This window comes from Lipotes vexillifer, unplaced genomic scaffold, assembly GCF_000442215.2.
Source record: "Lipotes vexillifer unplaced genomic scaffold, Lipotes_vexillifer_v1.1 scaffold515, whole genome shotgun sequence".
Classification (NCBI taxonomy): Eukaryota; Metazoa; Chordata; class Mammalia; order Artiodactyla; family Lipotidae; genus Lipotes; species Lipotes vexillifer.
Window position 1 is genome coordinate 2,425,508 of NW_006772017.1, and position 14,994 is coordinate 2,440,501.

General features: G+C 39.1%; 1 protein-coding gene and 1 pseudogene across 1 annotated transcript in view; both read right to left on the minus strand.

The window, feature by feature from the left end:
- The window catches only part of AK9 (adenylate kinase 9), a 118,712-nt gene that overhangs the window by 88,697 nt on the left and 15,021 nt on the right, over nucleotides 1-14,994 (minus strand). The window contains exons 8-11 of the mRNA XM_007447277.1: nucleotides 11,479-11,557; nucleotides 6,618-6,712; nucleotides 3,203-3,342; nucleotides 2,942-3,122 (exon numbers count right to left, since the gene is read on the minus strand). Of these exons, the coding sequence (XP_007447339.1) occupies nucleotides 2,942-3,122; nucleotides 3,203-3,342; nucleotides 6,618-6,712; nucleotides 11,479-11,557 (495 nt within the window). The remainder of the gene's footprint in view (nucleotides 1-2,941; nucleotides 3,123-3,202; nucleotides 3,343-6,617; nucleotides 6,713-11,478; nucleotides 11,558-14,994) is intronic.
- LOC103088768 (alpha-2-macroglobulin receptor-associated protein pseudogene) lies at nucleotides 4,600-5,699 on the minus strand (annotated as a pseudogene).

Below are 14,994 nucleotides of genomic sequence, written 5' to 3' on the forward strand. Positions count from 1 at the left end.
TATGTTTTTAAGCATATGTTCAACTTTTGCCTAGTTAAAAAATTAGGTTAGAATTCTACATATATTTTGAATATAAGTCCTTTGTTAGGTAGATAATACACTTAATACTGAATGTTGGGATGTTAGATTTATATACGCCTTTTAAGTTTAAATAATATTTCCATACTTCTAGATTCAATTTTGCTTTTCCTTCAATATGCTTATATTACTTTATTCCATGCCAACAAAAATATATCCACACCATCATTTTTAATGGATGAACAGTATTGTACTAGATGAATATATTACAACTTAATATTTAACTAAAATACCAATTATATTTAGATATACATGATTTTGTTATTATAAACTAGGTTATGAAGAACATAGTTATGTATATGTCTTTGATAGTTGCTTCAGGAAAAACCTGTAGTTCAAAGGATACGTATAGATTTTAGGCTTTTATATGTATTTCCAATTGCTATCCCTAATGATTATACCCTAACCAGCAATGTATGAGAATGTACTCTCCCAATCCTAGCCACACATCAATGCTCGTTGTTAATATGATTTTTCAACAGTGAGACTGACATGACATATATCTGTTTTTTTTGGCCTCTCCCTGGTTATCAAGGTGATATCCCTTTTCTCATGTGTAATGGCTATTTGGATCAACTATTTTGTGAACTGCCTGTTTGCTGTCATTTTCCGTTGGGGCTTTTACATATTGATTTGTAAAAACTCCTTACATTTTAAAATTATAATTCTTTTGTCTGACACATACTGTGATGGTTTTAAAACATGTCCACAAATGCTTTAATATTCCTTTCTTCAGAAGGTGAAGCCTAATTCCCCTCTTCTTTAGTGTAGGCAGGACTCAATGACTTACTTTAAATGAATATAGTATGGTGCATTTTTCATTTAAAAAGGGAAATGGCAAACCAGAGTGGTAGAAAATATTCATAATGTTTATTAGAAAATATTCGTAATGTTTATAATAAAAAAATTCTGTACATAGACAACATAAGGAACTCCTACCAATAAAATGCAAAAAAGTTAAAAATGGGCACGAGGCTTGAACAAAGCGAACAAACACTTCAGAAAATGAATATGTGAATAACATATGAAAAATGTTGAACCTCATTAGTCATCAGGGAAATGCAAATTAAAACCTCAGTGAGATATACCCACTAGGATGGCTAAAATTAGAAAGACTGACCATAACAAAAGTTGGCAGGAATGTGGAACTCTCATACACTGCTGGTAGGATAGTAAATTGGTAGAACTAGTCTTGAAAACAGGTTGGCATTTTCTACACAAGTTGACTATGTATGTATACCTTATGTCCCAGGAATTTTACTCCTAGATATTCCTTCAAACTATATAAAGATATGCATGTATACACCAAGAAACAGGTACAAGACTGTTTATAGCAATGTTATTCACAATTCCCCAAACTGGAATCAACCTAAGTTTTACTGACACTCAAATGGATAATAAATCATAATATAATCCAATTAATAGAATACAATAAAACAATAAAAATAAGCTATAGCTATACTTAATAACATGCATAAATATCACAATTATAATGTTAAGTGAAAGAAGCCAGACACAAAAAACATAAACTGTTTTAAGTCCATAAAGTTAAAAAAATATGCAAAGCTAATCTATGGTATTTGAATGTGTGCTTACATGGTAAAACCATAAAAGAAAAGTACAGAAGTGAGTATCATAAAGTTCAGGGCAGTGGTTACCTTTGTGGAAGAAGTAAGAGGATTGATATTAGAAAGAGGCATGAGGCGGCTTCTGGGGTGCTGGGGTTCTGTGTCTGACCTAGGTGGTGGTTACATGGGGGTTTGTTTTGTGATATTTCAATGAGCTTCACTTTTCTGTATGTTTGTCATATTTTATAACAAAAAAGTTAAAAGCAAGTAGCAAATGTTACCCCTGTGTTTAAAAGAATTCAGTAGCATCTGGAATAAATTCAAACTCCTTCCCAGGGCCTGCACTGTCTGACTACATCTTCAGCCATCTCCACCTTGTGCCGTTCCTCCTTTCACACTACATGCTCCAGCCACACTGGCCGTCATATAATTCCTCTACATTCCAATCCCTCATCAAATCCTTTGGCTCTATCTTCAAATTATATCCCAAATTTGCCCACTTCTTACCACCTCTACTGCTATCACTCTGGTCTAAGCTAAAAGTAATTTCTCTTCACTTACGGAGGGTGGAGAATAAGATCACTGAGGGGAGGGGTCAAGGAACTGTCAGGTCAAGGTGTTGTGAGGGTCATCTTTGTAGACAGTGAAATCACCAAGAATGATGACAGGAATGAGTGTGTGGAGGAAGGGTCGGTGGGCCAGGAGGGGTGTAACCCAGGGAACAGGAGATGAGTGAAACCAAGAAAGGTAATGGGTGGCACAGTCTGCATGACATAGCAGTCAAATCTGGGGACTTTCGGGAGTGGCTGTGGTCTGGAAGCTGCACTAAAGCATCGAGGAAGACGCCTTCCCCACTCCAAGCCCAGTGGAATAATTACCCAGTTGACAGTATAAAATTAAGAAAGCTGAGCACAGGGAATTCCCTGGCAGTCCAGCAGTTAGGACTCCATGCTTTCACTGCTGAGGGCCCAGGTTCAATCCCTGGTCAGGGAACTAAGATCCCACAAACTACGCTGCTCCATGCTTGCTGAGGGCCCAGGTTCAATCCCTGGTCAGGGAACTAAGATCCCACAAACTACGCTGTGCGGCTAAAAAAAATTTTTAACTTAAAAGAAAGAAGAAGAAAGAAACACCTATCAGGCTGCATCAGAAGAATGATTTATTAAAGCTGGAGTTTGGGGGGTTTAAAAAAAAAAAGAAAACTGAGTACAAATCCTAAAAGTCCTAAAATCCCACAAAGTATAATCAAGTATAGATAGGTAGAAAGCTAGCTAGGTAGCTAGCTAAGTAGTTACCTTTCCTTTGTAATGTTTTGCAAGCAAATTGCTAAGTGTTGTTTTTCCTGAAGACTGAGGTCCAAATATGAACACTTTAAATGGTGGTGCTGGCATAGGTGGAAGAAGATAGGGACGTGGGTTCAATAAAAATGTTTTTAATGCTTCTTCTGATGAGAGACAGTATATTTTACCTAGAAAACTTAAAAAATGCCATTATCATAAACAACTGAAAAGAGGTATGGGCAAGTTTTTAAATTAACTTCTGAAAATCTTACTTACCTCACAGAAAAATCTGGCAATCCTTGAAAAATGTTACCTTCTTTTAAAGTCACCGGACATGTATGTCCCCATCTGCTTCTCTGCCATCTGTATCTTGGTGCAATAAGTTTACAAGCTGCAAGAGTACGGAACAGCTCATCCTGTTAACAGCAAACAACATTAAAAATGTGGGCATAAATTTGGCTGAAATTCACATTATTATTTCATTTCTTATTTGATCGTGTTCTACAATTTAAGAAATAATTCATAAAGGAAATTTTGGTTTTTTTCTCAATTGTAACCATTCTGTACTTGTCCAAAATTTAATAAGACAAATAGTTTTCATTTCTGTTTTAAGACCTTGTTTAAATTTTACTGAGCATTTTCTCTTGTAGGGTAGAATGAGCATAAGGTGGATAGAGCATTTTCTATTATCTGTTTCAGGAAACAGATTCTGAAAAATTCTTATTGAAAAGGTTTGAAAACATACCAGAATCTTAGCTAATTTACATAAGTTTTAAAATAGGAAGATGTTACATGCAGATTTGCATTGACTTAGCTGTTTCATTCTTCTTAAATGTAAAGTCTCCCTCAGCAATCCTCCATTCGTCACCTGCAGAGTAGCTAAGAACCACTTCTCTACCGACTGCAGACTGCTGAGAGGGTCACTGTCCTAGTGCTACCTTGGCAGGGACAAGAGAACTGGAGGGAAATGACATGGTAGGCAACTGCTAGGGGGACAGGTCCAGGCTGGCTCCCTCCCACCTTCAGACGTGGATCTCACATGTATTGCTGGTTCCAGAGCTGACTGTGGAGGACAGATGAGAATGGAAGCTCTGGTCTTGCCTGTACTGCTGCAGTATCTGAGAGCAAAGAGGCATGCTGGTTGCGGGGATGTTGCATGGATGTCCCCACCTGAAGGCTGGAAGAAGCTAGATGGGAAGGAAACTGTCAATGCCTAGGGGAGCTGAATGGCACTGAGAACCTTGTCGGTGGTGCACATTTGGCTACCACCCTTCTCCATGAGTCCACAGACAATGAGCTAGGGACTGAAATGTATCCAGTTAACTCAGGAAGCAGGCACTTTTTCCTTATCATCCCTATTTCCTGTCCAAACTTGGAGAAAGTGTGTGAATAGCAGACCATGCTCCTCTCTCAACTTTGAGCCCCCGAGGCCACATATCTAGCAGGGGCTGAGGGGCGATGAAAAGATGAGCTTTCAAATGAGTTTGATATCACAGTCGTAAAAATGATCATGACTGTCTCTGGTTAAAGGCAGACTGAACACATGCATTTGTGTTTGCTTTTTTCTAAAACCTTGCAAAAATGACAGCAGAGGAATGAAAAAAGAAATGAACTCACAAGGACACAGAGATTGGGAGAAGAGACCAGAGGAGCTGACAGCTAAGCAGCCGCAGCTATACACTTTTGTCAACTAGAAAGCAGAAGTATATAGCGGCCGCAGCTACACACTTTTGTGTGTGGTGAGCTCTGGAGACCCGGCTGGACAGATCCTGTCAATATTTCTTTACCTTGTAGCCTAGCTCCTTGGTCCTCTCCTCCAACAAGGCGTATCTCTCTGTTCCGTGCCTGCTGCGCTCCCGGTCGCCAACCACGTGTTTGTTCGTGATGAGAAATTTCCAGTTGCTTCTGATAGTGGTTATGCTTTTCGATTTTGGTGTCAAAGTGCTTAAGCTCTTCCCAAAAGGATTCCAGTTCCTTCTTTGTGAAGTTGGCTGACCTGGCCGGGTCCCACAGATCCATCCCTGGGGCTCGTCGAACTCTGCCTCGGCGCCGCAGCCCCGGTGGCCGACTTTCTGCAGGTGGTCGAAGTCCTGGCTGATGTCCTGCAGCCTGTCCTTCACTCGGCGTGTCTGCTCTGCAGCACGTCCTCCTGGCTGTGGGTCACGTCGGCGGGACTGACGACGTTTTTCTTAATTTCTTCTGTCCTGCTCAGGGTCTCCAGAAGGACCTTATTCTCCTGGACCTTCTCCCTGTGATACTGAAACTCCCACCACGACTGGTCCAGTTCTTCATTGAAAACCCTCCCGGAGGTCTTCGCCTTGTGCCACAGCTTCTCCAGCCGGGGGTCCTCCAGGCTGTGGTCCTTGGTGCCGGGGCTGAGGACGTTGCTGCTCACGGCTGGCCTGGGCGTCGTTTCTCCCGTCCCGACCGCACTTGGCCAGGATAACGTTGAGACTGCTGATAAGTTTTGCTTCTTTCTCTCCATCTTCATCTAAGCCTTCAGCCTTCAATTTCTTCCTCTCGAATTCGTCCCTTTCGCGTATGTATCTTGAAGCTCAAGCTTGTATCTTGATCAGCATGGAGCTCGGGCAATTTCACAGGAGAAAGATTAAGCCTCTGGGCCTTCCCCCACAGCTGATTCTGCTTCTCCTGGCGGAACTACCCCAGACCCGGGCTCGCGCTCCGAGGGCTGCGCGGGCTCGTTCTTATCCCGCGAGAACTTGCAGCCGTGGCCGGCGGCCCGCCAGGCCCGGGCGGGCGGCGGCGGCGGCGGCGGCCGGCAGCGGCCGGCGGCGGCGGGCGGCGGCGGGCGGCGGCGGGCGGCGGCGGGCGGCGGCGGGCGGCGGCGGCGGCTGTCGCCGGAGCTCGCGCAGCGCAGCTCGGACCCTCCGCGATGCCGTCTTCCTCCTCTGGAAGCCGAGACCCCGGCAATTGCGGGTCGGAAAAGCCCCCAGGTTTTCTGAATACTTTAAATTTTCCCTTCAGTTATGACCTAGAAGTGACTCAGTACAGAGCTTCTGTGTGCATCAGGCCCACCTTTCCTCCTCTTCAGCACCAGTTCGTATTACATATTCCAGCTATATTCAGCCATTAAGATCTAGGGATTACACAGTACAGGATAACAAAATGACCTCTTTCCTTACATTTATTTCCATAATCTATTTGAATTATAATATCTATGATTCTGGTATTAGTTTTTTTATTTCTATTTTTATAGGTGAATCTAAACTTCCCAGAATAGATCAAATCCTCCACTTAAAAGTCCTGGTAGCCCTTTTAGCACTTGGCAATTATAATTTGATCACCATCACATCCACAATACATCAGGGCCGGGAACAGAGTAGTTATTTTAAAAATTGGTTGAATGATTGGGGAAATGAATGAGTATAGAGTTGAGGGCTTTTATGTCTTTGCTTTCTTTGGTGCTGCAAAATTTTGAAACTGAACTTGGGTTTCTTTATTTCTTATTATTCCTGTGGTTGATTGTTCTGATTTTATTGTCTTTCTTTGTTTCAAAACTTTTGTTGTGTTTCGTGTCTACAAGAATATTGTGCCAATATTACAGCTTCCCAAAATCAAATCCATTTTTATAAAAGGTATCCTGAGAGCCTTTTAAACCTTGAAAGGATACAAATTAAGGTCACAACATATAGTGAAAGGGTAGACTTTCAAACAGTTAAAAATAACTTACATTTTCCATTGTGTCATTAATTTCTTCCTCTGCACTCTGAAGTTTGGTTAAAACAGCTGCTCTTTTTAGGTTCAGATATTTAAGTCGATCCATAACTGTCTAAATTTAAAGAACAAGTCTTTTAATACATTGGCATTTGAACATCTCAAATGTCCTGAAAAAGTCATGAGCTCATGAGTAGAATACTTCCTTGTTCTTCCTAGCTTCTGGTAGTTGGCCGGCAGTGTTTGGTGTTGCTTGGCTTGTAGATGCATCACTCCAATCTCTGCCTCTGTTGTGACATAGCCATTTTCTCCCTGTGTTCATGCATCTCTTCTCTTATAAGGATGCCAGCCATATTGGATTAGGACCAATCCTAATTCACTATGGCCTCACCTTAACTTGATTACATATGAAAAGATCCTATGTCCAAATAAGGTCACACTTATAGGTATTGAAGTTTAGCTCCTCAACATATATTTTTGGGGACACAATTCAACCCATGAGAGTCTACCCTTTGGTCCCCAAATATTCATGCCCTTCCCTTGTTAATTCCCTAGTTTATGTGAGAATCCTTATCTCATTGGTATTGAGCTTCTCCATGTAACTTGTTCTGGCCCATAGAATGTGGGCAGAAGTGCCAGGGTGCCATTGCTGGCCGGGGCCTTAATAGCCTTGGGAAGTTTCAACCAGGCCTGTTGGAACTTCTGCCCTTTACCATGAGGAAATTGTGTCCCAGGTTGTAAAAAGTAGTCAAATTCTGGATATATTTTGAAGAAGAAGCCTGCTGTATATACTGATGGGTTGGATGTAGGATATGAGAAAAAGAGAGGAGCAGCTGGAAGGGTGGATGTGACATATACTGAGAGGGGAAAACTATGGGAGGAGTGTATTTGGGGCAGGGTGGTGGTGATGGCGGATCAGGAGTTTTATCTTGCACATTGAATCTGAGATGACAATTATACATCCAATAGGATATATTGGATATATTTAGTAGCAGTTGATTATACAAGTGTGAAATTCAGGGGAAAGGTCTGGTATAGTAATTTGAATTTCAGAGTCGCCAGCATTTAGAAGGTATTTAAAGCCGTTGGGTTGGATGAAGTCTCCTAAGAAATGAGGGTAGACAGAGAAGAGTGCTCAAGGAATGAGTTCTGGGATCCTCCAGCTCTAGAGGTTAGAGATGTAGAGTGTAGAGGTAGAATGAGCTATAGTAGTGTGGGGTCCCAGAAGACAAGGGAAGAAAGAAGCAGGAAGGAAGAAGTGATGAGCTGGGTCAAATATTGCTTCTAGGTGAATTAGATGAAGACCAAATAGTCACCACTGGCTTTGATCAGGAGATCACGGATGATCTTGGCACGAGCATATTCTAAGTGAGGAGCTTCTCCCTAATTTGGTTGCACCACCAGCATTATTACTTATGTGGATACCAGCCATATCAAACTAAAAATCTGGGCATTGCTTCTGACTTTTCTCTCTCCCTGTCCTCCTACATTAAGTAGCTCCCAGGTCTGTCTTCTGTCCATTCCCACAGTGACTACCCTGGGTTAGACCACCATCTCTTATCTGATGTGCTGCAAAAGTCAGAACTAGTCTTCCTCCCACCAACCTGCTTCTCCTCAGTTTTTCCTTTGCATTGCAGCCTGAGTGATCTTTCTTAAATGGAAGTAGAAGCATTTTACTCTCTGGCTTAAAACCTTTCACTGGCAGCCCACTCTCTCATGATGAGGTCTAAACTCTTCAACGTGGCTTATGAGGCCTTTCTTGCTGCAACCCCTGCTTATTCCTAAAGTTTTGGCACTACTCCACTCCTACTCCATCCCCCTAAAAACTCCTCCATCTTCCAGTCCTGTGTTCAGTTCCTAGAACTCACTAGGCTCTTTTTTGCCTCTAGGGCTTCACACAGACCCTTCCCTCAGCCTGGAACACTGTCCCACCTTCCTCCCCTCACCAGCCCTCACGGTCTAATTCTTACTCATCCTTAGAGTTTCAATTTAGAAATAATTACAGACACATGGCCTTCCTCACAAGATTAGGTCCTGTCCTTTTGCCATGAGCTCCTATATAGTACCTTGTACCTCCCAGATGATAACACAAACTGCCCTTGAAATATTTATTTTCCCCCAACATATTGGATACTGTGTGAGGGGAGGGACTCATCTGAACCCTTCCCATCTGTATCCTTAGAGCTTATCATAATGCTGCACACTTATTAGGTTTTTAAGAAATAGGTAATGTATTTTTGTACCATTTTGTATTGGACTGTATATTTTTTGCTTTTATTTTTTTATGTACTGTATATTTTTGTATTTTGTAATTTTTATGATCCATATTATTTTGTATTATTTTTGTATTTTGTACTTTTGTGTTTTCTGGTTATTTTAAAACCATGAGTGTGTATAACTTTTAAATCAGAATGCAGATATTTTTTAAAAAGGCACAAGCTTATAGATACAGAAAGCAGACTGGTGGCTGCCAGAGGTGGGGGGTGGAGGATGGGAGGTGGACAAAATGGTTGAAGGAATTCAAAAGAATAAACTTTCAGTTATAAAATAAATAAGCCCTGGGGATGTAGTGTACAGCATGGTGATTATAGTTGATAGTACTATATTGCCTATTTGAAAGTTGCTAAGAGAATACATCTTAAAAGTTCTCATCATAAGAAAAAAAATTCTTTATGTATGGTGTCAGATGTTAGCTAGACTTATTGTGGTGATCATTTCACAGTATCTACAAATATCGAATCATTATGTTGTATACCTGAAACTAATATAATGTTGTATGTCAATTATACCTCAGTTTAAAAAAAAAGAATGAAGATATTTACATGTTGGGGAAAAAAAAAGTACCTTCTCTTCCTTACACTCTAAGTGGGAAGTTATCACATGAAATATATTTAAATGATGTATTTAGTATGGTTACCATAAACAGAAGAATTACTATTATGTTTTCGCCAAAAATCATGCGTTAGTCTTTCAAATTCACACATTTAAAAAAAACCCTTTCCCAAACATTTTTTGCTTTTTTTCTGATCATAAACATCTTGAACAAAAATCTTTCTGTATATCTCCACGTATTTCCTTAGAATAAATTACTAGAAATTGGGCCTCTTTGGACAGATGATAGACATTTAAAAAAATCTTTTGGGGCTTCCCTAGTGGTGCAGTGGTTGAGAGTCCTCCTGCCAATGCAGGGGACACGAGTTCGTGCCCCCGTCCGGGAAGATCCCACATGCCGTGGAGCGGCTGGGCCCGTGAGCCATGGCCGCTGAGCCTGTGCGTCCGGAGCCTGTGCTCCGCAGCAGGAGAGGCCACAACAGTGAGAGGCCCGCATACCGCAAAAAAAAAAAAAAAAAGAAAAAATCTTTTGGATACATATATGCCGTATTATTTTCCAGCAAGATTCTGCCCTGTATGCTCCTACTGAAAGGGTATAAGAGCATTTCGCAAACCCTCCCCACAATCCTGGATATTGGATAAATTTGTTAAATCTGCTAAGAAAATGCTGCTTTTTATTCTTTGTGCTGTTTGCATTTCTTTGACTCATAATATGATTATAGAAGTTAAAAATATATATTATTAGACATTTCTTGCTAAATTACCTGCTCATGCCCTTTGCCTGTTTTTTCTATCGAGATATTTGCTTTTTTCCTATTGAAATATCAGACGTTTTAAAATATTTATAAAAGATAGCATTTGTTTATAATAAGTATGGAAACTATTTCCCCTCATTGTCATTTGTTTAATAGTGAAAATAATATTGTATGTTCAAATATGCATATATTCTGTTTAAAAAAAGCTTTATTGAGATATAATTCATATACCATATAATTCATCCATTTAAAGTGTACAATTAAATGGTTTTTAGAATATTCAGAATTGTGCAACCATCACCACAATTAATCCTAGAACATTTTCATCACCCCCAAAATATACCCTTTACCCGTTAGTAGTCACTCCACATTTATTCTGGGATCTCCCACAGTGGTAACCCCACACCCCCCACGCCCTGCCAGTAAGGAACCACTTATCCATTTTTTGTCTTTGTAGATTTGCCTATTTTGGACATTTCATGTAAATGGAATCATATGATATGTGATCTTTTGTAACTTTTCTTCTACGTAGCCTGTGTTCAAGATTCATCCATGCTGTAGCATGTGTCAATACTTCATTCCTTTTTATTGCTGAATAATATTCCATCATATGAGTATACCACATTTTATTTATCCATTCATCAGTTAATGGACATTTGTGTTGTTTCTACCTTTTAGCTATTGTGAATAGTGCTGCTATGAATATTCATGCACAAATTTTCATTTGAACACTTATTTTCAATTCTTTTGGGTATATATCTAGGACGTGAATTGCTGAGTCGTGTGGTAACTCCATGTTTAACCTTTTGAGGAACTGCCAAACTGTCTTCCAAAGTGGCCACACCATTTATAATCCTACCAACTATGTATGGGTGTTCCAATTTTTCTACATCCTCACCAACACTTGTTATTTATTGTCTGATTTGTTTTTTGTTTTTAATTTTAGCCATCTTAGTGGATTTGAAGTGGTATCTCATTATGGCTTTGGTTTGCATTTTCCTATGGCTCATGTTAAGCATCGTGTCCTGTGTCTATTGGCTGTTATCTGCTTTTCCTTTTCTTTGAGGCACTTTTGGTCACACAGAGATTTTAAATTCAAATGCAGTTTTGATTTAAATATGGACAGATGAATAAATACCACATCAAAATTTTAAGTGTCAAGATGGATTTTTAAAAAATAAATGGTATTAAAAAAGTAAATCTATTAATGATATTTATTAAAATAAGTATAATCCAGTTGATACTTTTTTGATTTTCCAAACTGTGGCATATTCTTACTGAGCATTGCACTTACCGTGAAGAGCTCCTCTGGGGGCTTATTTCCGTCTAGCTCAATGAGATACTGGGAATCGTGTTCAGCCATTACTTCCTGCAGATGATCGAACACAAGCCTCATCATTCAAGATCATTGGCAAAAGATCAGAATCTTAATATACCATGAAGAAATATCTAAAGCTAAATTATTTGCTTTATACTTGACATAATAGATGTTATTTTCAGGAGAGCTTTTACAAAAGCCTAAACTAGTCTTCTTACCATGAATTTTACTCTCTTTCTGTTTTATCCATTTTTCTCTACAGTGAAGTCTTAGAGTCTTTCCCAACAGAAGTGTTTTGGGGCATCTATCTCTCTGTATGTATTCATAGAATAATTTCTACCAAACTGCTAGCTGAAGAATGGGGTTGGTTCATTTCACTTTTTTATTCCCCTGGCTGTGGGTGATGTTCAGTATCCAGATTATCCATCTCTGTAAACTGCCAAACCATAACCTCTGTGCAATTTTCCGTTAGACTCTTTCTTCTGCTTAACATTCATGGAGAATCTTTAGCCCTTATCTGCCATATGGTTTGTAAATGTTTTACCTTGCTATGATTTATCTTTTGACATTGTTTATGGTATCTTTTGCAATATAAAATATTTTTATGATGAAATCTGTTCTCATTGTTTCTGGATTTCCTTCCTTGCTTAAATTAGATTTTCTCTATCTCAAGGATATATTAATATTCTTGTAAATTTTCTTTCACTATTTTTTTTACTATTAAAATCTAAAATCCAAGGGATTTTATTTTTTTACATTGGCAATGTTGAACTCTATCTGAGTCTTGTGTTCCCAGAAAGTAGGGACGGTGGAGAGATGAGACCCACCTCCACCTTTCCTCAAAGACTCGGATAAGATCCATCTCCATCTTTTTTCATGATTCCCGTAGGACCTGAGGATGGCTCCCTTGTTTACCTGCCTCCATAAAACCCCAGCCCCCTTACTTTTCTTTGAGAAAGTCCTCCTTAATGAACATTCTCCCTGTTGCAATGGTCTGAGCAAAATCATCTCCTTAAATGTCCAGTACATTTTGTCTTTCATAATACTGCGCAAGGTCAGGTTCTAAGTATTTCTTTTCTTCTAGACAGAAGGCACATTATGTCTGCATTATTTAACCATAAATAACCATGTTCTGAACAAGGAAGTACATTATGCTTTTCTGCATTTCATATACTTTCCTTAAGCTAGATTCTTAAGAATGGACTTACTCAGTCTAAGGGTAGGAACAATCCTAAGGCTAAAGATCCTATACCAGGTCCGACCGGGAGTCAAGGTGGGATTCGAAGACAGGCGAGAATGAGGACTTAGCCTTGGATTACTCCTGAAGTAGGATATAAGCCAGAAAATGATGCAGGTTACTTTGCTCCCACTTGCTTTCCTCATGTCTTTTGAAGGAACACTGAATTTTGGTGGTATTGGCCTTCCAAGTGAATTGACATCTCAGCCAGGTCAGAGGAAACTGGAATTGCAGGCTCCTACCTTTGAAGGCTCTCCCACCTCCCTCCACTCACACCAGCACCTCGGAATTACCTTACAAGGCAAGAAGCTATACACTATTGAGCAAGCATCACCTAGGCCTAACGTCTAGGTTCTTGGCTTTGAAATTCTTGCTCTGCTGGCACCAGGGCAATCGATTCTTACCTATGCTTTGCTGTAGGGCTTAGAATTTTTCCACTTCTGGGCTTTTTTCAGACGAGCTGTCTAAAAACCACCATACTAATTTCTATTCCTTTCAGCGGGGTATGAGAGTGTGTGCTTTACCATATACACTTGCTAGAATTAGTAATTCTTATTCCTTGTTCATCTTTTAAAATTTGATCATGGAAATGTCTCTTCATTTAGATTAGCCTTTCTTTATTTTCTGTAAAGCTGAACATTTTTCTACAGGCTTGTTACTCTTTTGTCTTTCATTTTTGTGAATTGTCTGCTCATATTTCTTGCCCATTTATCATCAGGAGGGTAAGACCTTACAGGTTTTAGAAAAATCATTTCTATGACCTTTTTTTTCACATTTAAAAAATTGAAGAATAGTTGATTTACAATGTGTTAATTTCTGCTGTACATCAAAGTGATTCAGTTATATATACATTCTATTTTTAATATTCTTTTCCATTGTGGTTTATCACAGGATATTGGATATAGTTCCCTGTGCTATATAGTAGGACCTTGTTATTTATCCATTCTATATACACTGGTTTGCATCTGCTAGCCCCAAACTCCCACTCCATCCCTCCCCGACCCACCCTCCCTTCCCTTTGTTAACCCTGTCCTCTATGTCTGTGAGTCTATGACCTTTTAATATATCAAAGCTTTAAATCTTTTATCATAGTTGATGTGGATATTTTTCAAGTTTGTTGTCTTCTTATTTGAGTGCGGTGTTTTTTAAAAACTTATTTCCAGAAGCTTTACATGTAATGAAACGGAAGCTGTTATTCTTTTTCCTTTGTGATCTCATCACTTGTTCAGCTGACCATCTGTTAAGTATTTACCACTTGCCAGAATTTGGGCACTGCACTGGGCATTGGTGATGCTAGGATGTGAGACCTGGTCCCTATCCAACCCCCTGCCCATGAATATAGTTTTCTAATCTTCTGAATCCAATATTAATTATGCTTTATTTGATACCCAATGCCAGCCACTTAAGGAATATGTAGAATATTTTTGTTGAAGGAGAAAGAATATTATAGATATACATGTAAATTACACTTAAGAAGCTATGTTTAAAGGCCGGGGATGGAAGAAGAAGGGAGGAATCAAAGTCATACATAAGAAAACAAAAGTGCCGAATCATTATGCTGTACACCTGAAACTAACACAATATTGTAAATCAACTGTATTTCAATAAAAAAAGAAACCAGTTTGGTTCTCATTTTTTGGCGGGGGCGGGGTGGGCAATGGTGATGAAAATGATCCACTCATTTGTCTCTAAAAATATATAAACATTATAAAACAGCATGAAACAAATTCTTTTAGTTTCTCTATCAGATGGGAAGAGGTAATTTGAGGACTGTTTTTTATTTTCTTTGTATTTCCATTGCTTAGCATGGTATCTGGCCAAATACCAGGTAATAAATGTTTGTTGAATAAATCTCCAACATAAATTGGGCAGAGTCTGCCCTGGATTTTTAACCATAAAAATATGCTTTTCAATAATCATAGTTTCAGTAATCATACTTTTAAAATGCTAATTATTTTAATTAAAAATTTCCTATTATAATATATAATGGCCTTATCATGTTTACAAATAATCATCTTTGAATGGGATAAACAGAGAAACCAGAGTCTGGGATAGCTCTTCTTTAGACTGCAATTTAACTAAATTAACAAGTCCTTTTAAAATAAAAGATACACCTTAAGTGTACATTTGTTTTGATAAACCCATAAATGCTTTCACAGAACAATCTCTTGACATGGACTTTCCAACCTCCAACCATAAATAAATTCCCCTAATGACTTTTGAAAAATGCAATTTTCAGCAACATTCCTGC